A 24,032-nucleotide genomic window follows, 5' to 3' on the forward strand; every position below is an offset into this window, starting at 1 on the left:
GATAAAACAGTCAAAATTATCAGGACAGGCCAAAACCTAATCTATATTACAAAACAATCTTTCATTATTTAACCACATCTTCACAAAACATTTCCTTCCTTTGTTTAAAACAAGTTAGTCATACAGCTTCCATTTGCAGATCAGAAGTGCTCTCTAGCAAATGTCATGCTGCAGTAAAGCTTTGTATTGAGATGGCTCTACACTGCCACAAGCAAAAGCCTGTAAGCGCTGCTCTGAAGTAAGGCATGTCATCTATTTTCCTTGAACCTTTCTCAGAAATAGAGAACAACTTTTGTTAAAAATTTCCAAAGCCAGCTTATGCAGTGGTGGGCACCTCTCTTGAAAATATTTCGGTCTTCATCATTAAATTCTAGCAAAACTGCTAGAAACTTAGCAGAGGATGTCACAGGGTAAAAATATAAACAAACAACTTTGATGGCAAATTATGCTATCTGCTCAGTCTGCAGGTAGCTGAGTCACTGAAGAAAACCACAGGCTCTCCCAATTCTTCTTTGAAACACCACTTTGTGTAATTATTCAAAGCTGTATTTTCAAAATGAAAAGGTGTCTTTAAAACAGCAGTAACTTTCCTTATCTGTGTTCAGAATAACACATTTTCAGACCATTTAACAGCTGAGATTTTTCTCATGATAAGCAATATACTCTGCCATCAACAGAGTTCAGGCCCTAATTCTAAATCCAGAAAAAGTACTGTAGTCCTCCATTTTAAGCTTCCTTTACCTGAACTAGAGTTTGGGGTTTTTTGGGGTATTTTTTGTCAGCTGGATAAGAAACTGAACAGTTAACTCTGCTCTGAAAACACATCCTTAAGAGCTGTAACATTTTGCTGGGTAATTTGTGTGCGAAATGAATTCTCAGGTAGCCTTTGTGTGATTACGAGTAATCATGCTGAGGCCACACGGAAGAAATGCAGGCTGCTGGCACGCTGCTGTGGCTGGCCACACACTGGCATTTTAGTGATGATTCTCCGCTCTGGCAAGTCGCAAATAGGGCTGCTCAGGAGCTGTGTCAGGATCCCACAAATCATATAGGCAGTGCAGCTAACTTAAATATAGCTGTGGAAAAGCTGTGCCTCCTGAGCAAGGAGATTAAGAGCCATTTGGGCCATAATGGCATATCACAAGTAGGCTGAGGGAGGGGATTAGGTGCAGAGAATGAGCAGGTCAGCAAATTAGTGTTGCTCTTAGAGGCATTCCACTGTCCTCTGCAGGAGGAAGCTGTCCTGGGAGTCACCACAGTACTTCATGCCAATCAGCAGAGTAGATTTGCTGCTGTTGGGACATAGCACCCCTGCACTTGCTATGGCACAAAGCAGTGTTTTCCCTGTAGTAGCCTGTAACAGCTATTTGTGGGTTTATGCTGAAGGGAGAACCAGGGGGGCCTGTTGTAGGGGTCACCAAACCGGTGGCAGAAGTTTAGCAAAGGAGGCATAGGGCCAGTTCCCCAGGCTGATGTCCCAGTAAAGGGCAGGACTAGGTGGCTGGCACCTAAACAGTGCAAAATCATTCTTTGACTGGCCTCATGTGGCAAATGTAGTTACAGCAAATACCACTGGCATCTCTCACCACAGTGTTACAGACTCTCGAGGACCAGCATAATTCTGCCACAGGTTTCTCATCTGAAACACATGTCAACAGACCAACTCCTTTACAAGTGTTTTTCATTTATTCCAGAGTTTGTCATCTAAAGTTGTCCTTTAACAGAGGAAAAGGAGTTGCCCACTTTCAGCTACCAGGAATCAAGAATGAAACACATGGCAATGCTTTCATTCTCTCAGACAAGACTAAGCCTCCTCAGAACAGACTCAGAAAACTGGAGGTCCCTTGCCATCTCCATCTGCTGCTGGAGGGTCCCTTTATCAGCCAAGGGTGTCCCTGTGCAGCAAAGAGATGGAGCATGTTTACCCCAGTTTCCCAGTACAGTTTCCTGTACATAAGCCCTGGGCTTATGTTGGCATGCAGGCCAAACTTGCACAGCCAACAGGAGCTTCTCAGCAAGAGGGCTAAATAGGTGGCTTAGCTGCACTTTTGACTAAGTACTGCAGTGACCAAAGCTTGACTTTGCTGGGGAATCACGTCCCTAAGGCTCCCTGCAATGTGTAGGAATCATGCAGTGGGTCTTCTGCTAGGCACAAGGGAGAGAATTAGAGATGTGATGGCCTATTAGAGATATGAGGCTGTAGTATGTTCAGTTGTTAAAAAGCTGTAAATAAGATTAAACACATTTAGAGAAAATGTGTTGTCAGAAACCTCCTGTATTACTAAGGAGTCAGTGCTTACAGTTCCTTCTGGGTCCACCAAAAGAAGATGCTTTGCTTGTCCGTTGTGCATGCCTGTCAGCACATAGGAGCCAGGATTCGTGGTACTCTTCCTCACGAGGAAGTCTCCACATTTCTTTAATAGTTGTTCTGCTTCTTTCCTGCTCATCTCTCCTTGATACCACGGCTCTGTAGTCAGGTCTTCAGCTACAGTCCAGTCAGCTCTTCTGGATAAAAGAGGACTGGTGCATCCTGTGGAGGTGGATTTCCTCAATGCAGCCTCAGATGTTTGGTTCTTGAGGGCATCTTCAAATGGTTCTAATTATGGAAATAAAACAAGGATAAGATCATTCAGAGATAAATCATGTTAAAAATGGTGATATTGCAGACCTTCTTAACTAGATTTAATTTTTGTTACAGGCACATACCTTTATTCTTAGGAAAAAACTGAGGGAAGAGGTACTGCTAGGCCTACTGATCTGAGGATTTTGTTAAGATTGAGGAGTGTAATACATTAAAAATGTATGTTATGCACAGAAAGACACTGATAAAAATCAGAGCAAACCTTGGCAGGAGCTTTTAAAAGTTACTGATTTTATTTTGGTAATGGCTATTGTCAGCAGTTACATTTATATGCCCTCGTACCAGGCAGAGCTCTTTTTTTGTCTTACCAGGTGCATCAGACAGTTTCATTTCAAATAAATTGCATAATATGGTTACCCAATTTCGTTATATCTGGTCTCTCTTGAAACAACATATTAATTTAGAAATTATCCATTACTGAGTCTCCAGCCCACGGGTATGTCTAGAACAAACCAGCCAACTTACCACTCAGCCTACCCCTGGCCTCCATCTATGAAAAGGACTTTGTAACTTAAGACACAGCCTAATACCTTTAACGTGATTTACCTAGCTGAAATCAGCCTCAGGGAAGCATCTTTTAAACCTCAGCTATATCCTGAACTTAGTGTTAACTTTCTGTAGAGTAGAATAGAAAGATGTGTCATTACAGATCTGAGCAGTCTTACAGAAATAGTAAATAGGTCAGCCAGTGCTTCATTATATGCTGTACTTACTTATTGGAAGCTTCTTCCCCTCGCCAGACCTCCACCTGGACAACTATTGCATATTAAAAAGAGATACTGTTCCTTTCCCACTAGTCTTAGGCAAGGACGTCTGCAGAGCAGTATGGTGGAGCAATACACCAGCTCTAAATAGTCTGCTCAGATGCAAGATGTACATTGCCATGTTTGCATGGGGCCACAGAGAGGTTAATTTAGCTCAGAGAAATAGGGTAAATACCATGCTGTCACAGCTTACTGATACTTCAGCTGATTCTTACAAACAACTTATCTATGTCTTCACTACATTGCAGTCTGCACTAAGCCAAACATGTTTATCTTGACAAACTACTAACTTGGGGCTAGGTGATACATTTTCTAATACTACTTTTCCTCAATGATCCAATGGTTAGTAAAGGTTAATGAAGACTGGAAGACAAGTAAACGATTTTCCCTATTCTTAGGAAAAGGATGTGTACAAAATAGAAGGAAGCATGTGCATGTTTTAAGGACTCAGCCTCTTAGAAGTCAAGGTTAACATCCCTGATTTCAGACAGCAGATTTTTCTCATTTCAGATCTGTATTTACAGATAGATACTCTCTCAACTTTCTTTCCTCATCCTTCCTTTCAATCCAAAATCTCCCCAAGCTGTGGAAATAGAGCCATATCTCAGCAAAAACATGCCAAGAAGACAGTTTTATGTACATTGAGATAACAGAAACGTAGGTATGTTATTTTACAAATAACATATAGGCACCAACTGCTTTGTCTCACTGCCTTTTAATTATGTGAACTGAATTAAATAAATCATGTGTCAGCAACTGATTGGAGGCAGTAAAAGTAGAAAAACAAAGAAAATTTTCTGTGCATTATACTGCTTTCCCTGTATTTCCCATTAAGTATCTCCTTAAGGCAGAAAACAATGTGTACTGGTAGCACCAACATCAAATTATGGCTGAAGCTAGAAAGCAGATTTACAGATACGGCTATGATTCTAATTTTGGAAAAGCTGACTTCAAATTTGGAACAGATAGCTAGATCTGTATAGATGTGTACATTATGCCTATCCAGAGCAAGGGACAACTGTGCCTTTTAATTTCCCTCTCAAAGCAGGGAAAAACTTGCACAAAGCTTTTGTAGTGTGCATTGACTTCCTAGTAACATATTCATAGGATAGACTGATGCTAATTCTCCAGCCATGCAGTCCTTCACTTTCCTGCATGACAAGCCTCCCGATTTATTTTTCTTCTGAAGTAGTTGCCTGCGATGCTAAAGATAGCATAGACTGCAACTCGACTCAGACATAATTCAAACCAGCTTAAAATCTTCAGTCACCCTTATTTTCACTCAGTTCAATATGAAACCACCTTGAATTCCAGAATTCACCCTAATTCTACGACATAATACTAAAATTTGGAGAATTTTTAAATTATTCTTATACATAACTAGTGCATAACCACACTGGATCACTTGTTAGAAAAGGAAGTGAATAGGAGGGTAACTTACTCATGTCAAACAGATCCTTTCCTGGGCTGCTCACTTTGGTATCATCTGCTGTTCCACTGAAGGTACTTTCAGCATCCGCCTGAAGTGCCAGTAGAGCTTCTATATTTATATGCTGGGTGTTTATGTATGTTGGCATTTCTGCTGTTGGGGTTACTTGTGATTTCTCTTCCAGCATATCCAGAGATCCTATAAAATTAAAGATTTTTTGTCTTCTTTTTTGTATTTGACAGAACAGTGTTGTTATAATGACCAAGTAACATCGTACCCCATTACCACAGGTTTAAAATTTCCTGGAGAAATGTAAAGTCAATAACTGCAGGATCTAATAGAAAGAAATATTGATGAATGGATTCAGAACTATAACCATTTTCAATGAGGATATTCAATTGTATCCAGTTTCAGTGAGGGTTTGGGGACAGGCATTATTTAGGAGGAAAGAAAACTTTTGTAAATACAGACTGTCAGTTTCAAAAACGATATTCAGCTGGGTGGTCATGAGAGGAGGAAATGGAATTAAATCCTCAAATCTGTGCAGACTAACAGCAGATAACATATTCTGCCATTTGAAAAGTGTCCCCAGAAACACAGTAAAGCTGTAACATAAAGGTGGATAGGGTGAAATTTCATATGTATATTTTGATGTGACTTGCTTAAAATTCATAGACAACAACAAAAAGAACATTACGCATTATTTGTTATTCATGGAGCAGAGATTGTATGCAAATACATGCATTGCTCCACATTTAAAAAAACTACTACATTATGCTTTTCATTTGGAAACTCCATCTTGGATACCATAGTGGGTCAGATTTTCAGAACAGACCATGCAGCCTGTCTTTAAATACTCTGGAGTTTTAAGACATGGTAAGTTAGAGAGCTGAAGATTTGGGGCAACTCCCATTTTGGGCAACTGCTATGCAAACGATAAGACTTTATGAAGATGCACCTTTAAGAATTTATCCAGAAGTAATTAGCAAATGCTTTTCTCTGCCATCAACATTAAAATTCAGAAAAGAGTCATCTATCACAAAGTGCAGTTCATTGACTTCAGACTTTGAGGCATCAGGCTTTCACATGCTTTGCCCATCCAAGACTTCCTGCCATATTACAGTGAAAACTAGCAAAACTCACCTTGCTTAAGAGGCACATGATGCCAGTCTTCACTGAATTTGTCTCCTAAGTGACGATTCTGGTAATAGGTTTGCTCTCCTCCCAATCCTGCTGCAGACTAGAATGGACACATGTGCGAAGAAATTTTCAATTGCCTTTAAAATGCTCAGCTAAATTATGAAGGGCTCTGACAATTTCCTTGGCATGTATTCTGTGTACTCCCACTCTCCGTTTCAGACTCGTCATAGTGTCAGAATATATATAGCACAAATGCATTTGTGTAGGAGAAAGATACGGTGACCTTCATGTAAACTTCCCTGCTCCCTGCTTTTATCAACCCCCGCAATCCCAAATGATGCATTATCTCCTCCAATACATTTGTCTTCACACAACAAGCCCTGACAAACTATGCCCTGGAAAAGCGTTCCACAGAAACACACCTAGGACCAGAAGATGCCCCAGCACTCTCCAAGCATGAGCTGAAAAACTCAGACTGGTACCAGAGGATGCCCTCTGGTACTGAACAGAGGATGTTGTCTACAGACAAGGCATCTCTGGATTTAAGCAGAGGTGTGCTGCATCTCAAAACTCCTTTTGGAGTTGGCTACGTCAATACCACAGTCAAACTTTCGACAGCAATGCTTTTAGAGATAACCAAGCTGACCTCAGTGAAATGTGAGGTGGAAACCTACTGCATATTGATCACTGCTGAGTTATTAACATAATGAACCATTAGTAATGATTGTCTTAGATTGTTTAAATGCTTCTGCATCAAATCTTCCCAGTTAGTGTGCATTATTTGATACTCTCTGAAGCATAGAGATGTAGTGACCCTCAGTAGATTTCTCTTCCTTGAACCTGTGTAATCTTTCAACACCATGAGGAAATCATCTCCTTTTTTTTGTTCTGAACCCACCTAATTTGTAACTGCCTATATCTTCAGTGCCTGTTCAAAAGGAAGGTGGCCACACGTGAAGGGCTATATAAATGGTCCAAATGTAACCATCTTAAAATACACATTTTTAAAAAACTTGGGATCCATCAGGGCGAGAGCAGAGATGCAACTACACTGACCTGAGCTGTATCTGCAGCACTGGGAAGTCTTGCTTTGAGCCTGGCGTCAATGAAGCCGCCAGGAGGGGGCATTTTATTTGGGATGTTGTTGTAATAGGCATGTTGTTCTGTTGCCTCGTTATCTTCCTCCATCCATGGCTCATCAAAACTCTGCATCCTGTAAGAAAGTAAAGTGCTTTATTTTGCCCCTTGCTTGCAAATCACTTACAGCTTGATACTTGCAGCATATTAAGACTGCCTGCCAGGGGATCACTATTGCATATTATTTTGACAATTCAGCTACCACTGTAAGTCAGGAAGCCATGATGGATCATGCAGCAGACCTTCTCTGCTTAGACAAACTCTAAATACCTTTTGAAATTAATTAAATTCTTTATACTGAGTAAAGGATGTTTTTACTTAGCTTTAAAGATGATTATAAACTACATTAACAAACAATTTTATTTAACCTTACAGTAGTATTTGTAATATTGTTACTTGATTGATTGAATAAGCTCTAAAACTTTGACTTTAATTATGGCTGCTCTATCACCAATATAAATCTGGAAGAATTTCACAAAGTTAAGAGGTAGGATTTGTGGTTTCCATCTACATTTAACAGTCATTTACACAGGTACATTAAAAGAGTACAGAATGCTTGCAGATCAGGATAGTAGCATTTTACATTCGCCGTATACTCATTTTACTCTGATATAAGAGATTACACAGGGTACAAGCTCACTGGAATTTGTACTAATGTTAGCAAACATATAATAATCCATATCAAAAACACAGCTCACCAAAGAAAACAGAACGCTGTATCCCAGCCTTTCAAACATATACAAGCAGACAGATTTTGTATCCCCTGGAGAACAATATAGTCAAAGCCTCCATACAATACATCACATTCCTAAAAACTTCATCCTGGCTAACATCAGAAATAGTGAAACATCACAAGTCATTTTGGAAGCCCAGCAGCTCTAGCTTACTTCATCTAAATTGATAGAGCTGCTATGACAGTAACAATGAGGAAATGCCACAAATAACATCCATTCTTGGCCATCCAACGCTGCCTACTAACTACAACAGAAAACACATGATCATTTCAATAAGTTTACTATGAAATCCATATTAGCCCATTGTCTTAAAATGACTGTGCTCATTCCATATTCATTAAGCAAATGCTGCTTTGCTAATTCAGCAGAAATCTCTTCTTTAATGTTTAAATCCTGTCTGTCTCCATCAACTGCATCCACAGCACATTTTATTAAGTAAATATAAAGCTAAAGAAGATCCTTTAGCAGTCTTCTGCAATCGCACTCACCTATCATGGAAAGTAGGTATCTTAGAAGGACATCGCAAGTATTGCTTAAATCGAAGCTCGAACGCTTGCCCTATGGTGCTGATGACATCCTGGGCCAGGCCATCAGAGCATTCCAGTATATGACAAGCTAAATGAAAAAGATTTGACACATGTGCATGCAAATCATTGTTTATGTTATGGTGGGTTGCACTGACCTATGACAAAACACCTACATGTCAGGTATAGTTGCCCTATTCATGGTGTGCACATTTCAATAAAACTCAGTGTTGGCACAGTGTATTTCACACAATGGGGTCCTTTTGGAGGTTACATAAAATTGCTCTGTTGTGTAACTGCATTACCACAAATCAGTTCTCTAATTTTTCACTTGATATTACCTAAATGCAATAGATTATGTAAGAATTCTAACAAAGATTTAAGTTGAAATGATAAAAATATTAGTAGATAGTAACAACAAAAAAAGCTTTCTTTGCTTTTCCTTGCTTCCTCAATTTTATTACCACTTCGGTTTTATGTCTAGTCATGCCAAGTTTGCAAGCTGTTCACTTCCTTTGAGTTTCCAGAATTTCCCAAATTACAAGCTGAAGGAGGAAAAATAACTAGGATACTTCCTAGTATTTTATTTTATTTTATTTGATTCCAGTAATACAGAGGCGGGTAACTTTTCTTGTTTGTCTGTATGGAGATGCTCCCAGCAAACCGTAGAATCAGTGGGGAGCACAGAGCCAGGACCTCAATTAACTCCAGCACTCCCCCATGTGCCACCTCTCTGAACCCAGTGTGACAAAGGAAGTAAGGAGGGAGGCTGGCAACACAAGCTCTCTTCCTACAGGAGATGGAGAAACCTTTATCAGCTGTCTGAGCAGCCAAATCCATCCCAGTTTTAAATCAGAGAGTGTTTTGGAGGTATCATCTTATGTGACAACATACACAGGCAAACTCATAAAGATTTCACCTAACATTACAGGAATGTGGATGAGTCTTAATAGCTGGAAGCTAACAGTCTAAATGACACTCAGAAAAGCCCAGGCAAGTTCATTTTCTATATTCAGTGCTGGAAAAGTACATGGCCTACTGGATACAGACTGGACTAAATTTGAAACTCTGGTTCTTTTCCAAGTCCTGCCACAGTACAGTGGGACCTTGTTTAAAGTTACTAATTTGTATCACCCCTGACTGCTTTAATAACCTGAATATAAATTCTTCAGGTAAAAACTCAATTTTAGTATATGTGTCAAGTCCAGCTCAGTGGAATCAAGTGTTTTGGTTGCCAGTGTCCTACAAATAAAGGTTGGTCATGACACTTGAGTGACATAATTTTAGCTGAAGCAATATAGGGAGTCTAAGGAGGTTTAGTAATGACTTCTCAGCTTGCTGGACAGACTTCTGAAGAGGCCAGAATAAAGGACCAAGAAACCTGCAATTATGCCAGTATGGCATGACCAGGGCATGCATGGTCTCCCTCAGCAGGCACCTCTCACAGCCTGAGATGGCACCAGTCACAGTGCTGCCCTGTTAAACAGATCCAGCGATGCTTTCTTCTCATAACACCTGCTGTGCTAAGCATGCCGAGGCAATGCCTGATTCAAGGCAGTAATGTCCTTAGCTGCATGCTGGACGTGGATTCATCAGCCAAAAACAGGACCTCTGTGTGTTCAAAGACAGAGGCAGACATCCCTGGTTAGCAGTAGGGTATTTGCTGTTTACTCCTTCTTCACCACTGCTGGTGGCAGTGAACAAGCAACCCCTAGATAAGGTGCAGCCTTACCTACAAGAACGTGGACCAAAAGTAGTTAAGCCAACCAAAGCTACAATTTCTGTATTCTATAACTGGAGAGTGGATTTAAAGAGGCTACATTGCTCATTGCTAAACCTGTGTGGAGCTGAAATGAAGCATGAGTCATTAAGTAGTTTTGGTAGGTGACATAATGAGTAACCTGTTTCCTTGGATACGTGAATGGACTTTCAGCAGGTAAGAGATGTGCTTCTTGTAAAAGCATGAGAAAGTTTGGCTCACACAGAGATGATTTCTTGTGAATGTTACAGCAGAAGACAGACAGTCTCTATCTTGCTAGATCCAGAATATAAAGCATGAAGAGAGCTTTTCCACACTTGGGAAGAAATGAGTCTAATATGGAAGTGAAAGCATCAGTGCTAGTGTCAGTAATAGCAGCAGTAACATTTTCACTAGATACAGAAGTAAATTTGGGCTCACTTCTAAAGTATTTGCAGATAACACAAAGACTGACAGACTGACCAGTGATAGTGAAAGAGGGCCACGTAGATCCCTTGCTACAATAGACCTTTTTAAAACGATGTGTTTTAATACTGGTCACATATGAAGTCACTGATCTGCGAACCACTGATGTACACACACAGCTGGGGAAAACTCCCAAGAAAAACTGTAATGCAGAAGTCTTAAAGATTGAAGTATGAAAGAATTTTATGTGAGATAACAGTGGCTCACTACTGCAAAAAGGACTTATGAGAAACCAGCTAATAACAAGGTTGACAAAAGCAAGTAAAAGTAGGAAGGTGCAGCCTTTGTTATAGATTGCAGACATTAATACTAGATTACTCTAAACATTAACAGGTATCATCTCCCTTTTTCAAACAATGCAGAAAAATGAAAGAAGGAGGAACAGAAATTATCAGAAGGATGGAGGGCATGCACTGCAGCTGGAGACAGACACAGAGTTCAGTCTGTCAGACTTTTCCTAAAGAAAACTGAGAAATGACTGGAACTAAATACCCCACAGGAAGACAATACCAGGTGTTTAGATGACTCTTCAATCTAGGATAGACTAGCTCAACAAGGCACAGTGACAGGAAGCTAAGGCTAAGCACATCCAACTTAGATATAGGGAACACAGTCTATGAAACAGTTTTTATATAAAATCCACTTGCACAGGAACAGAAGACAGAGCTCAGGACTCCTCCAAACCCTAGAGTACAACCATCTGGCCTGTGACAGTGGTCCACTGTATTGCCACTGAGGTGTTTCAGACAACTAGATCAGTGTCCAGTTTAGCAGAAAGGTACTGCTAAAGCAGGTGGAGGGGAAAGGTCTGCACCATACAGCCTGCAGTTTGATGCCAAAGTCTTTCTAACTGGGGACACATGTTGGAGCATTACAAGCATGACAAAGAACTGGACCCTACCTCCCACTCACCATATGTCTTCTAGGTGTTTCACTAGTGTTCAGCATAGTAGTATATTTAGTGCAAGTATTATTTATGAGCTAACTCTCTCAAGTCTGCACATCTCTGCGCATAGACACAACAGGTTCTTAGGTATCTAAAATCATTAAGGCGACAAAATACAGAAGGTCCAGAATGAGTTGTGCCCATGGTAAGGTGGCAGCTCAGGGTTTGCAGGGTTCACACTTTGGAGTGAAAGTGTCTGAATTCTGCAGAAATCCTGTTGGCAGTGCTTGAGTCCTTTTTTGGAGCTAGTCTTTTTTTTCCTCTATGAATTTATGAATAATAAGTAGGTTCTCAAGTACATTATACGATACTTTGTATCTAACATTAAGACCTAGTCATGCTTTCTGCATTACAAGCAGGAATATTTTCTGTACCTATTATTTCAGACTGTAATTTGCACTTTTCATAATTTATTTTTAAGAATCTGAACTGGGTCTTAGCCTTTGAAGACACTCAACAAGAAGTTTTCTGTCCCTGTACTTCTCGCTCACAGAGCAACACAATGTTAAATAAAACTTCACTGAGAAAGAGGATTACAGCCTCCAGCAAGCTGGCTTGAAAGCTCACTACCTCGTAAAGAATCTGATTCTGCCAGGAAGAATTAGGCATGTACCAAGAAAACCTAACAGATTCAGCTGCCTCATCAGGGGACTTAATCAGAGGACTGCTTAGTTCCTGCATAGTGATTGGGTGTAGGTGAGAGTTAGCTGTTGCCTAGAAGCTCATGCAGCCAAGTTAAGGCAAGCATTTAAGAGACGAAGAGAATCAAAGTGATATTTGGAGGTGAACTACAGGCAAGACCTGTAGGTTCCAGGCTTGAGAACCAACTTGTGTGTGGCTATTCTTTTTTGCTACATAATCTTTCCATTAATCTGTCAAAGGCAATTGTTTTACTGGTATGCATTTATTTTTTTTCCTGGGAAAAAAAAATTCAACCGAATTATACCACGAATAATTCATGTTTCTCAAAGGAAAAAAGGTGCCAAATAGACATTTCTAACTTACCTCTCCGATTAACAGGATCCTTAGCTACATATGCAACATAGTCAGTTGTGTCCTGTCAAAAAATTAAGAAGACAGCTACAATGAATGCAAAAAATCTTTGCAGTGATCATAGCAAAAGATCACAGTCCAGAGCGTGCATATTCCTGTGGGCAGAGCCTCAAATGACATGTTTTGCTCTTCAGTTGTGTACTACTTAAACCCCATAAAAATGCTTATGGGTTTGGTACTAATCCCACCACTTTCCTTTCTCCAGAATGTGATCTATTCCAGCAGAACTTATAAGTACCTTCCAAGGCATTGGAAAATCAATTAAACAAATTTGACAGGATTTGGATCCGGCCTCTTTTAGAAGGGAGTAGAATTACAAGTCCTCATCTACAAACTACCTAGAGATTTTGGTTCAGAACATGAATAATCAACTGGTTCTGAGGCAGAAAGAGTGGGAGTAACAGCCCTGCTCCTCAGAAATACTAAGCAACGCCGCTTATTCATGTGTGACAAACAGGCGTGTTTACTGACTACAATGCCATATGGCACAGGGGTGCTCAGCCGCAGCTTGGCTATGACAGGAAGCATCGCAGGACACCCTTCCCCAGCCCATGGGCTGCTCCCAGCCATCCCTTTGCCACATGCCAGGTGCATTTTCTGGCAAGACCAAGCTGACATCTTCTTTAGGGATTTTTTGCTTGCTGTCCTGACACCCTCACACTCCTGTGCAGACTTTTATCATTGTGCAGATCAACAGAAAGGCTAGTGCTTCCAGGAAATGTGAGGCTTGCTGGTACCTCTGGAAAATGACATATATCCCTGATGTGATCAGGAAGGCCTGCTTAGATCTGATATTTTCTGACATGCCTGGCTAGTCAGGTATAGCTAAACCTAACAGGTATGCATAGAATACAGAGCAGCTGGCTGCATAAATATACCCAACGCCTTTTCAGGTGACTGATCCAAGACCACTGACAACTATATGAAGATCTAACGTCATAACAAACATCAAACTTCAGTTGAAAGACAGACCTCTTCAGCTTAACTTTCTCTAGTGCAAGCACACACCACCACCCCACATCCAAAACAATTCACTGTGCTGTATGTCTATACAGTTTCCTTTATAAGGAGATGGCAAGGGAAATGGTGAAGCACATTCATGGTTATGGTGACGGATGTGTAGCCATATCACTTAATGTGCTATTGGAAGGCACTCAGACACAGCAGTAATGAGCTTCATCTGTAAAAAAAGCAGAGCATAAAAGAATAGCCCTAGCATTTTGTCCAGTAATTCCTTAAGCAGCAGTGACACAGTGTCTGGGCAATGACTTGAGAGGAAGTAATGGTGCGTATCAACAAGTAAGGGGGTGAGAAAACTGGTTATGACTAGAGTAGCAGATAAAACAGAGCCAAGGTAAAGGCCTGAGAGTTTCCCCACAGTTTTCCATAATGTTTAATTGCTGCTACTCTCCCTTGCCTGGCTGTGCTGGTTTCCCATGCCTTGCTCTGAAACATTCTAAAGGACCAGCGTATTCTGGGCATCAATATCAAGAGATCACTGGGAGGGAAGAGCATAAATGCGTGGATGCAAATTTCACCATGCTATTTCGTTTTGGGACAGCAAACATGCCACGGATCATTTTATTTACTAGTACAGACACAGCTAATGGTTATATTCATGCCTGAGTAAAGCAAAGATCTATCTTATAGCTAGCGTGAGTGTGTGAGACTGGAACCACCTACTCTCATTTCATCTAAAGATTCAAGCTGACTATGACAAACCATTAAGCACCTAAGGTGGGCACAATTCACAGCAGCTAAATTAGAAGGTTCCTATCAAAAAGCTTTACAGAACTGGGCTGATGCAGCGAAGTGGTCCCTGACATTCAAGGACTGAAGACAAGTATGAATGAGCTATAATTTTCAATTCAAAGAAACTGCATTGCAGTGTTAAAATTTGGAGACAGGGATGAAGCTGAAAAGCTGGTGCCTTCAGGGTCCTTTGAGAGACCTGCCTTATTAGACCTTATGAGATCCACCTCTCTGAAATTTTAGCAGGCATCTCCAAAAACAGATTTCTTGTCTAGCTGTCTGAAAACAGCGACCTGAAATGACTATGGATGAAATTGTTTAGTGCATCATAACAAGAGGCTGAAGAGAGCTAAAGCAGATCCAGAACAAAATCTGGGAAATCAAGATTATTCCATAATAGTGTGCAAAAAGGATTTGGTGGAAAGATTTTTAGCTCCCATGTACCAACACAGAGAGAAGCTGTCTGACTCATTGCAAAGGGGAATATTGCAAAAATATATATGGTACTCAAGCTGTTCTCCAAGCCTGTGGAACACTTCTCCAGTGGATGTATTTTGAATGATTAAGGTAGTTAACGCTTACGGAGGAGGAGGAAAGTTGCAAAGCTAATTGCTGGTGCAAATGTGTGGCAGACATCTAGAGCAGAAAAGTAGAGAGGGGGAGAAGTGGCGACAGTCTCTCTTCTAAATAAACTAAACTTCCAAATGAGAGAAGCATTTCCTGAAGAAACATGGGTGCAGATCTGGTTTCCTACTTCAGTATGGCCTTTCTCCATCCATTTTAAATCTCCGAGGAGAGATTAAAATCTGAGGAGATGAGCTTATGAGCTGGAGCCCAGCTGTGTTTGGGAGATATGGTTTGGTGGTGGCAGCCCTCCACCAAGTGGAAATAATTAAGGACTGATAAATGTTATGTCTGGATGACTCTCAAACGGGTTAATAAATCTGTGATTTAAATCACATTCTTGCATCTTGTCTTCTGTGTGCACAAAGGGCAAAGGAACCACCTCCTTTATGAACTACCTTTGATTTAAAGTTGTGCCAGATACCAGCCTACTGAGACAAGGCTGTAGAGCATCATCATATACTCATATCTACCCTCTCCATCCCCAGAATGAGATCACCATGCACTGGTCTTATTGGGAACACAACTTTTCAATTTCACTCTCTTGTAGGCTCCCTTCACCATGCAGTTTTATTTCTCTGGTAGTTCACTGACTCAGTAGCATGATTTTTATCTCTCTCAAACATTTGGGAGAGCTTGTTTACTCCAATTCCAATCTCTACTGCTGCTCCTCTCCTCTTTCCTGGTAAATCTCTCTATCAGTGGGCAGTGTGCAATGGTGTTTCCAGGACTTAGCATTTGGGATGGCAGATGGGGAATGAAGAATCTTCTTACGGAGGCAGGGAACTGTGCTAATCACTCCTCTGCCCACTTCAGAAATTGTTCATTTACAGCATCCATTGCAATCTGTTGTGTTTCAAAGCTGCTGTTGATCAATTTTTTGTTCCCCAAATTATTGTGATATTGTGTCCTTTTCCCTTCCAGAAGTGAACTGAGCTCAGCAGAGCTATGCTAAGGCTGAAGTTTGCCCTTAAGTTTTAGGAGGATAGTGAAATGAAAAGAGAATGTGCCAAAGATCTTCAACTTAACAGAGTTGAACTGAGAATTAACTCACAAAGCAAGCTAGAAATTGCCTTACTTGTAGTACGTGACTGATAAACGACAGAAAATCATATGATGGAGGAAAAGGCAGACTCAACTCAGATTCATTAATCTAGGTTTAAAAGCTTTCAAACCTCTAAGGTAAGAGGTGATCAATGTCCCTGTTTTATAATTCTCCCTGGTGACAAATACCTTTTAAGCACATTTAATATGTTTTTGGATGGACTGTTTATAAAAACAGGGAAAAGAACAACAAGCAGGTGCCTGCGTTTTAATCTAAAAGAACCAAACTTGTAGGTGTATCTGAAAGCTTTGCAGAACTAGAAAGAAAGATCTGGGCTTTTCATGGAAGCCTGTCTTCGAGCTGCATGAGTGTAGCAAATATACCTGAAGGCAGTATTTATCACAGTCCTCTCAGTTCACACTTAGAGACAAGAAGAAAAAAAAAATTTAAATGCATGCATTCTATAAATATAACTGCAACACAGTCTATTACTGTAAAAAATACAAAACAAAAACCAGAACAAAAATTCACGATAGCCATATGACGATACTACATTACTCTGTGAAACAAAGCCCTTCTTATCAGTTACTATATGAATGCTTGCAGCCCTTTGATACTTTTTGTTTCAGTCATTCAAAGAGGAGGATCTATAACTGCTTGTCAGTCATTTCCCTCAAAAAGAGTTTGATGGCAACAATCAAGAAGAATTTATGAAACAAGAAACAGGAGTTACTGTGGTTATATTTTTCTTTCACTAAGCTATGCAACAAATTTTGCCACACAGTTCTTATAAAGCAATATCTATGTGGGGGAAAGCTTTAAAGAAATGCTTACCGGATCACCTCCAGATGCAAAGGAAATAGACTGCATGTGGTGATTTGCTATGATCTGTATGGATCAGAAAGAGTAAGTGTGAGTTAGTAGGTTTTCTTACAGTTTACCCTTTTGATTTGTTTTTGGTTTGTATAAGGGTGAAAATAAAAAAACGAGGTCAAAATGACCTCTCTATTTCACCTACAAGGACTGCAAAGAGTAGTATGATTATAATATATACAAACTCAAGGATGAAAGTATCTATTCTGGTGTTCTTTAAAACATAGCAGGACATGGCAAAATTGCTAAGTGTGCACAGAACTCCAGTAAATCATATAGATCTGTCATACAGTATCTTTGGAGAAATTTTAATCTGCTGAAGCTCGCTTTCTTTATTACAGATAGTGATGAATGGAGCAAAGGGTCCTATTCATCAAAACACTTTTCTGCTGATACAACTCTGGTAAAATCAGTGAAAACGTGCTATCTCTACAGCACCTAAGGATCCCAAAATTGCTTCTGATACTTACTGTGTCATTTTATATTTCAAATACCAACATGTTTCCAATATGCAAACAGAACACTGACTGTAGCTGCAATGTAGCACTGTGGACAAAATCTCAGGCATATTCCAGAGCATTTGAAATTCAATTTGCTTATGTGCAGTTTGAACTAATATGATATTTCCCTGGGAAAAGACAAATTGTCATGAACATCTAATACAAGAAGAACAGTTCTGCTCCACTGCTATTCTGAGATTTAACTAACAAAGTCTTATAATAATGAAATCATGTAACAACCAAGAAAGAAAAGGTCATCGGAAAGAAACTTTCACTTGATCACTTGAGTTACAGGAACTATGCCAAGGATTTCATCTTGTATAGGACAAACCCCTTATTTAGTGCCTCAAAGCATGTAATTTGGATCTTAATTGCTCTCTTTGGAGAGGGTATCACATACTTTAAAAAACTGTTTTGGAAAAAAATGGGGCTAAGAAGATATTCTCTGGGCTGTTTTCCCCATCCCCATCTTAAAGACCTGAACTAGCAACTGTCTTCCTTGGAAGGAAAAAAGCTTGACATGACTTTCTCTGGATCTTGCTGCTTCACTAAGTCAGTGAGAGATGACAACTCTTCGTAGTGCTTGTATCATGAAAAGAGTGCTTCATTTTCAGTACTCCTGCTTGTCTCACAGGAGCCTCTCAAGATGTGGTTAATGTTTAAGCGTTCATTGGAGAACCATTGTTGCCTTATTCAACAGTGAGGATTTCCTTCTCTTTTTTCCCACAAAGAAGAAGTGCTCCTAACAATAGAGATGAACTAGTGAAGGTCTGTTATACATCTATTATTGTCATTGTCTTGAATTGTGCAAATAACCTGATCTTTTAGTTCAGCATCATAAACAACAAAAATGATTTCAGATTTCCTCAAAACTTATTTTTCCAAATTCCAAGAAAAGTGAAATGTGTTTGAAACCATCTGTTCAAGTCAAACACTTTTTTCTTTTTAAGTCCACAGCTAAATGTATTAGTTTAGTTTGAGATAGGGATATTCCTCCCCTATACCATAATGTTGGAACAATGCACAGCCAATTACAAATGCCTTGCATTGTTCAAAATGAAACGATTCAGTAATGTGTGCACATAGTTTAGAAACATTTCCATCTACCCAAATCTGCATGTTAAACAAATTGACAAAACAAAATCATTTTCCTCTCATCCCTGCTTAACATGTTCTCGGAACTGTTGTGCAGATGTACGTGCAATTGTTTTCCGGCTGCTACAAGGGCTAACAACCACTGCCTTGCCTTTTCTTTCCTTGAAGCTACTCTGGGAAGAAGAGGCCACTATGGAAGTTCTCAGCCATGTTCCTGGGTGGGGCCTCAAAGGGCAAGGATGCTGGGACATGCTTATTTTCAAATCAAATGCTTGGCACAAACAAGAAGCAAGGAACACCACAGCCAGACTGGGGATCTCTGAGAAACCAGACATTTCCCAGGCCAGCAGCATCCAGACCAAGTCCATCTAAAAAGTAATGATGTAAGAGAAAGATAAACAGTTTTGTCAACTCAGAGAAAAGGCAAAATATCTGGGGGAGGATTCTTCCCTGCGATAAGTCAGTTTAACTCCATTTCAACCCTGACATCAGCTGAAGACAAGGCTGTTTCAGGGTTTGGGACTTTCTAAATAGATATAATTAACATCAAGTTCCTATTCTTCTGTCTGGGGGCAACTGTCCTTATGAAAAGCACTGCTGTGTATATTCCATAAGGCTCCAAACTACTGCAACCAACCATAACACTGGTCCAACAGTCTCAGTACTCACTACAGAAGATTATGATGATTTCTAAATAAGGATAAGAATGAAGATAAATCAATGGAAACATAATAATAAGCATAATAATAAACATAACTAAAAAAGCAAGCTTTTTAACAGACAACGTATGCATTCTTTCTGATTCTTTAACCTGAGGCTCTGAAGGACAGCATGATTTTCTATTTTTTTTCTTCCTCTCTCACTGTATCTGGGCAGAAAGTTGTGTGCCCTAACGCAGTATGTGGCTCACAGCAAATAGCACTGCAGTGACTACGCATGTCTGTCTGCTTTCTCTTTATATATATACCCTGAGCAAGGATTTTTCTCATCTCATACATCATTCACAATCCACTGCAGTGATTCCCCGAAGTCTGTCTGTACCTTCAGCACAATGAGGAAGAAAAAGAAATGGGCTGCTGGAAAAGGATGCCTTGTCTCTCTATAAGACTGGCATTTCACTGCTGCAAAATCCCTGAGGCTGTATTTTTAGCAGCGCCTCAGGAATAGATTGCCTGTTAAGGCTCTAATTGTGAAGAACACCACAAAATTGGGGATGCACATTCAGTCCTTCAGCCACTTACCCCAAATGCATCTCTTTTGCAATTGTAGCCAAGAAGAACTCGTAAAACCAGAAAATGCCATTTCATGTTGTAGGTCTTCTAAGAGTAAAACTGAGGTACCCAAAACATGGCAAGAAAATAATTCATCAAAGCTGTGCTGAATACTGGAATAAACTATGACTGCTACTGTGCTTTATTTCCTGTTTTCATTCATTTTATAGACATTATTGAGGAATAGTAACTTCAACCGAGTATTTTGGCAGACAGCAAATAGTTGTGCAATAGGCTGTTTATCAAAAGCCTCACAAATTAACAGTTGCACTCACCTGTTTTGTGTCAGGAGTCATTAGGTTTAAGCTGGTGGTCGAAATATTCAGCATTATGCTCATTCCTGCAAACTGAAGGTTGCTCTTTCCCAAGATGCTAGAAAGAACTTTGCTTGCTGGCTGTGAGGGGTGAAAAAAGCACATTTTTGTACTCTGCTTGTTTGAGATGACCTTCATTGTATGCAGGGTTAGCTGTACTCTTAAAGGTTTCTAAAAAGTTGCTGACTTTTCAACACTCATTTCATTGCACTAGCTGTTTTCCTCTGGAAATAAATTCTTAATAATAATAATTATAACACTAATAATAATAATGGCAGCAGCTTGGAAGGCATTCATCCACTCCTGACCTAACAAAACAGGGTTTTGTGAGACAGCAAAGTCTCACCTTCACCAAGGGACCAATTGAGCAGACTAAGATGAATGCCTTGAGTCAGTATCTTAAAATAGCAGGTTCTTATTCTGTAGAAACCACTTCAACTCCTGAAAAGAAATCTGTTGTTTGCTCTGCTCTAGGCCCTTCCCAAATGGAAAGGGCAGCTCCAGTTACACTGATGGGATGCTGCTGTATTTGTATTTGTCCTAAGCTGCCTGCAAGCTTGGAAAGATTTTTCCCCAGTAGGATGGACACACTTGTTCCTCTTTACTCCTTAAAGCTTACATATATTCAGTTTAAGCTTCTTTTCCTTCTGTTTAAGTGATTAAAAATATGCTACTTACGTACTGCTTCCATGTAGCGTTTGTGCTGCACTATTTTAACTTTGTCATGTTACAGAGCTAGTACTTCATTAGCTTCTCTATAAAACAAGCCATTTTGAATATTCTTGTTTCTCTTCTTTCCTTAAACCTCCATGATTCCTAGCTCATACCCAAGGGTCATCTGCCCAGTGTGTGGGTAAAGTGTGAAAACTTGGCCACAATAAGAACATCTCAACCATGTTCATAAGCCACTGATGAAAGTAAAGACTGGCAAAAGATACCGGTCTCTACCATTTATCTGAAATTCTGTGGCTGAGCAATTTCTCTTCTCATCCAGCACACTTACTTCAAAACCACTATTTTTTTCCAATAACTCATAAGCAATATTTCTTCTAAAACCAGCAATACAGCGAGATGTCTCACTAGGCACTTGGGACTCTGTTTAACTTACTTTTGCAATGATATTTTGTGTCATTTTGTTTTCCAAGAAAAATTGTATTTTCCTCTTTACATTCAGGTTTAAAAAACAAAAAACCAGGGAACCTAGAGATACCAATGAGATAAATTTGGTGGTGGGAAAATCACAACCTTAATTTCTGAGGCAATTTCCAGTTACGCTGTAACATATATTGTCACATATGCCTTATTTCACCAGGGGAAGATTCTCCATTGCAAACAACTGTCATTTCATCCCACCCCTTTCTGCTGGGATTCTGCCTAGTTAGTGAAGCAGGCGGGGAAGCAGGCAGACCTTTCTTCACCTGCCTGTTCTCTTGCGCCCAACACCACACACAAGGACTATAATTAACTGCTATACTCCTTCCCTTACCATTAAATCCCTGCTTTGCTAGCAGGCCTCTGAAAGAGAAAGTAGTACAAGACCATTGAGACCTATCAATGCAAGAGTTGAGCTGAAGCTTCCTCCACTCCTTGTCGTAGAATCAAAATCATCTAGGCTAGAAAGGGCCTTTAAGATCATCGAGTCCAACCCTAAACCTATACTGCCAAGCCATGAGGACTTAACCACTTCCCTGGGCAGCCTGCTCCAATGCTTGAAAACCCTTTTGATGAAGAAATTTTTCCGAATATCATGCAGATTCTAACTTGTATCACACAAATAAGAATAAAAGCATGGTAATAAACATGTTAGGCCAATGCCCACTAGACCCACAGTCAGTTCTGGTCACTGAGCATCATCTATAGAAAGAGCATAGAAACCAGAGGATCATCTGTATGTTCCCTCAATTTCCAGACATCAGTGATTTCCAGACTCATTAAATGTCACCAGTAGAGCTATGCTGCAAGAACAGATTTAATCACTTTCAAAACTATGTATGTTTTGTCCTCTGCAAGAGATTCCAGCACCTATTTCCACAGTTTACGCATGCATTTTATGAAAAGGCATCCCTTTTGTTTGTTCTAAGCCTTCCACCTTCAATCTACTGAAGAAAGAAAAGGAGGGAAGGAGGGGGTTTCTACAGTAGGAACTTAAAGTCAAGACAGAATCTTTTTCCTACATGTCCTTGTACATGTAGATGCCTATATAAAGCAGGTCCTGACCAAAAGGGCAAGAGGCAACATACAGTGGGTGAAAACAACCAGTATTTTAAATGATTAATCATCTGCAATTCTCAAAGCTGCTTTAAAGTCACCTGCCTGCTGTGCCTGGTCTCCTCTGTGTTGAACTGAGAAAATACAGTCAGCTGCACTGCAAGGAAAGAAAAATACCTTTCGTTTCTTGAAGGCTCCTTTGGCACCAGGCACGGCTTCACAAACACGACTGATTGCTTCCCTGAAGAGACAGAAAAAAAGCTTTATGGCAAATGAATGTGTGGGTTTCTTCATTATACTTGAAATGCACTGGAAGAGAATAGCTTCAGACCATATTTCTGTTTACAAGTGAGGATAGTTTAGCAGGTCAGTTAGCTCTCTTCTCAAGGCTAAAACAGCTGCCACTCAAATTCAGATCACTTCAGTGTGAAGCAGAAGACAGTAAATAGTCAGTGTAAGGAAGAATATGAAGAGTATCTTGAGAGCTACACAGGATGATGTTTTCTCGCACTATTAAAAAGACCTTTTCTCACTGTAAATTAGAATATTCCTCTAATTACCTCCTTCCAGGTCTCATTTTTGTACCTTATTAAGCCATGAAGTTTGTCTGCTCATAAGACGTGTCTTTAATCAACACTGTTTTAAATGTTTGGGGTTTTTTTAAATCTTCCTTGTAATTTAAGGGGTAGTAACTATTATTTCTGTCACTACTGTACTATGCACTTTTCCAGTCAGAGCAAAACCATCTGGCTTTAGATAATATAAGAACCCTAAAATGTTCATAGTTGTTGTATACAATACATGCAATGTACAAAATTTTAGTTGACATTTATTCAATACAATCTGAGCAATTTATTTGTGGCCCTATTTTTATTTTGTAAGCACAATTAATGCCGTTAAGATTTTGCTTCATTTTTCTATGAAGAAAATGAATGGAAGAAATGCATGTTGAAAATGAATTTCAATTCATGCTCTCTCATAGGGGAATAACTGTATACTACAAAAGCTCTTGAAATCATACTGCTACAAACAAATCTTATAGATATTTTCAGTATTTAACAACTTATTAACAGAAAAGTCAATTTGATCAGTATTTAGAGTTTGCTTCCATGGATGCAGAGACCTTCCTGTGACTGTTAGCTACAAAGCTGTAATAGACCTCTCCTGTTGACACCGTAAGACAGAACAGTTGCACAGAGATGAGAAAAAGTGGCTCCAAACCTTGTTAAACTGTTTTAGATATGGATTGAGACTAAAAGCACATCATATTTAGACCTGAAAACATGGAAGTAACATGTATTTTATGTAAAAAATAAAAATACAGAATAGGGGACAGTGAACTACAAGCTAAAGAACAACCAAAACAATCAAAACTTTGAAATATCACCTTGATAAAAACATAAATAATTTTAATTTTATGCCATGTGCAGGATGATATTTCAGCTAGGCTTTAGGTGATTGGACAGGATCAACAAGTGAGTCAGGACAGAGATGTCATATACATATCAGCATTCAACATAAAATGGCTTAGCAAATGTCACAGATTTATCTGGTTGCAATCAGTAATCGCTATGTAGTTATACCTTTGGTGCTTTTACTTAGGGCCCAATCTGAAGTTCGAATCACCTGGAAGAATGGCATGAATATATTATTTTCGAGGGTGGGTGGCTGTGGGTGTGGAACACGCCTTGCAGCAGGTTTAAAGTCCTGTCATTCTGAAGCAGCATGAGATTTACAGCAAGAGAATACTCAAAAAAA

General features: G+C 39.7%; 1 protein-coding gene across 1 annotated transcript in view; it reads right to left on the minus strand.

Moving 5' to 3' along the window:
• Positions 1 to 24,032, minus strand: part of SHC3 (SHC (Src homology 2 domain containing) transforming protein 3) — a 54,366-nt gene that overhangs the window by 773 nt on the left and 29,561 nt on the right. Inside the window, exons 3-11 of the mRNA XM_010009453.1 lie at positions 22,452 to 22,515; positions 20,028 to 20,147; positions 16,848 to 16,901; positions 12,545 to 12,596; positions 8,334 to 8,460; positions 7,031 to 7,187; positions 5,978 to 6,074; positions 4,847 to 5,032; positions 2,301 to 2,596 (exon numbers count right to left, since the gene is read on the minus strand). Coding sequence (XP_010007755.1) covers positions 2,301 to 2,596; positions 4,847 to 5,032; positions 5,978 to 6,074; positions 7,031 to 7,187; positions 8,334 to 8,460; positions 12,545 to 12,596; positions 16,848 to 16,901; positions 20,028 to 20,147; positions 22,452 to 22,515 — 1,153 coding nt within the window. The remainder of the gene's footprint in view (positions 1 to 2,300; positions 2,597 to 4,846; positions 5,033 to 5,977; positions 6,075 to 7,030; positions 7,188 to 8,333; positions 8,461 to 12,544; positions 12,597 to 16,847; positions 16,902 to 20,027; positions 20,148 to 22,451; positions 22,516 to 24,032) is intronic.

Source organism: Nestor notabilis, unplaced genomic scaffold (genome assembly GCF_000696875.1).
Source record: "Nestor notabilis isolate BGI_N333 unplaced genomic scaffold, ASM69687v1 scaffold10392, whole genome shotgun sequence".
Classification (NCBI taxonomy): Eukaryota; Metazoa; Chordata; class Aves; order Psittaciformes; family Psittacidae; genus Nestor; species Nestor notabilis.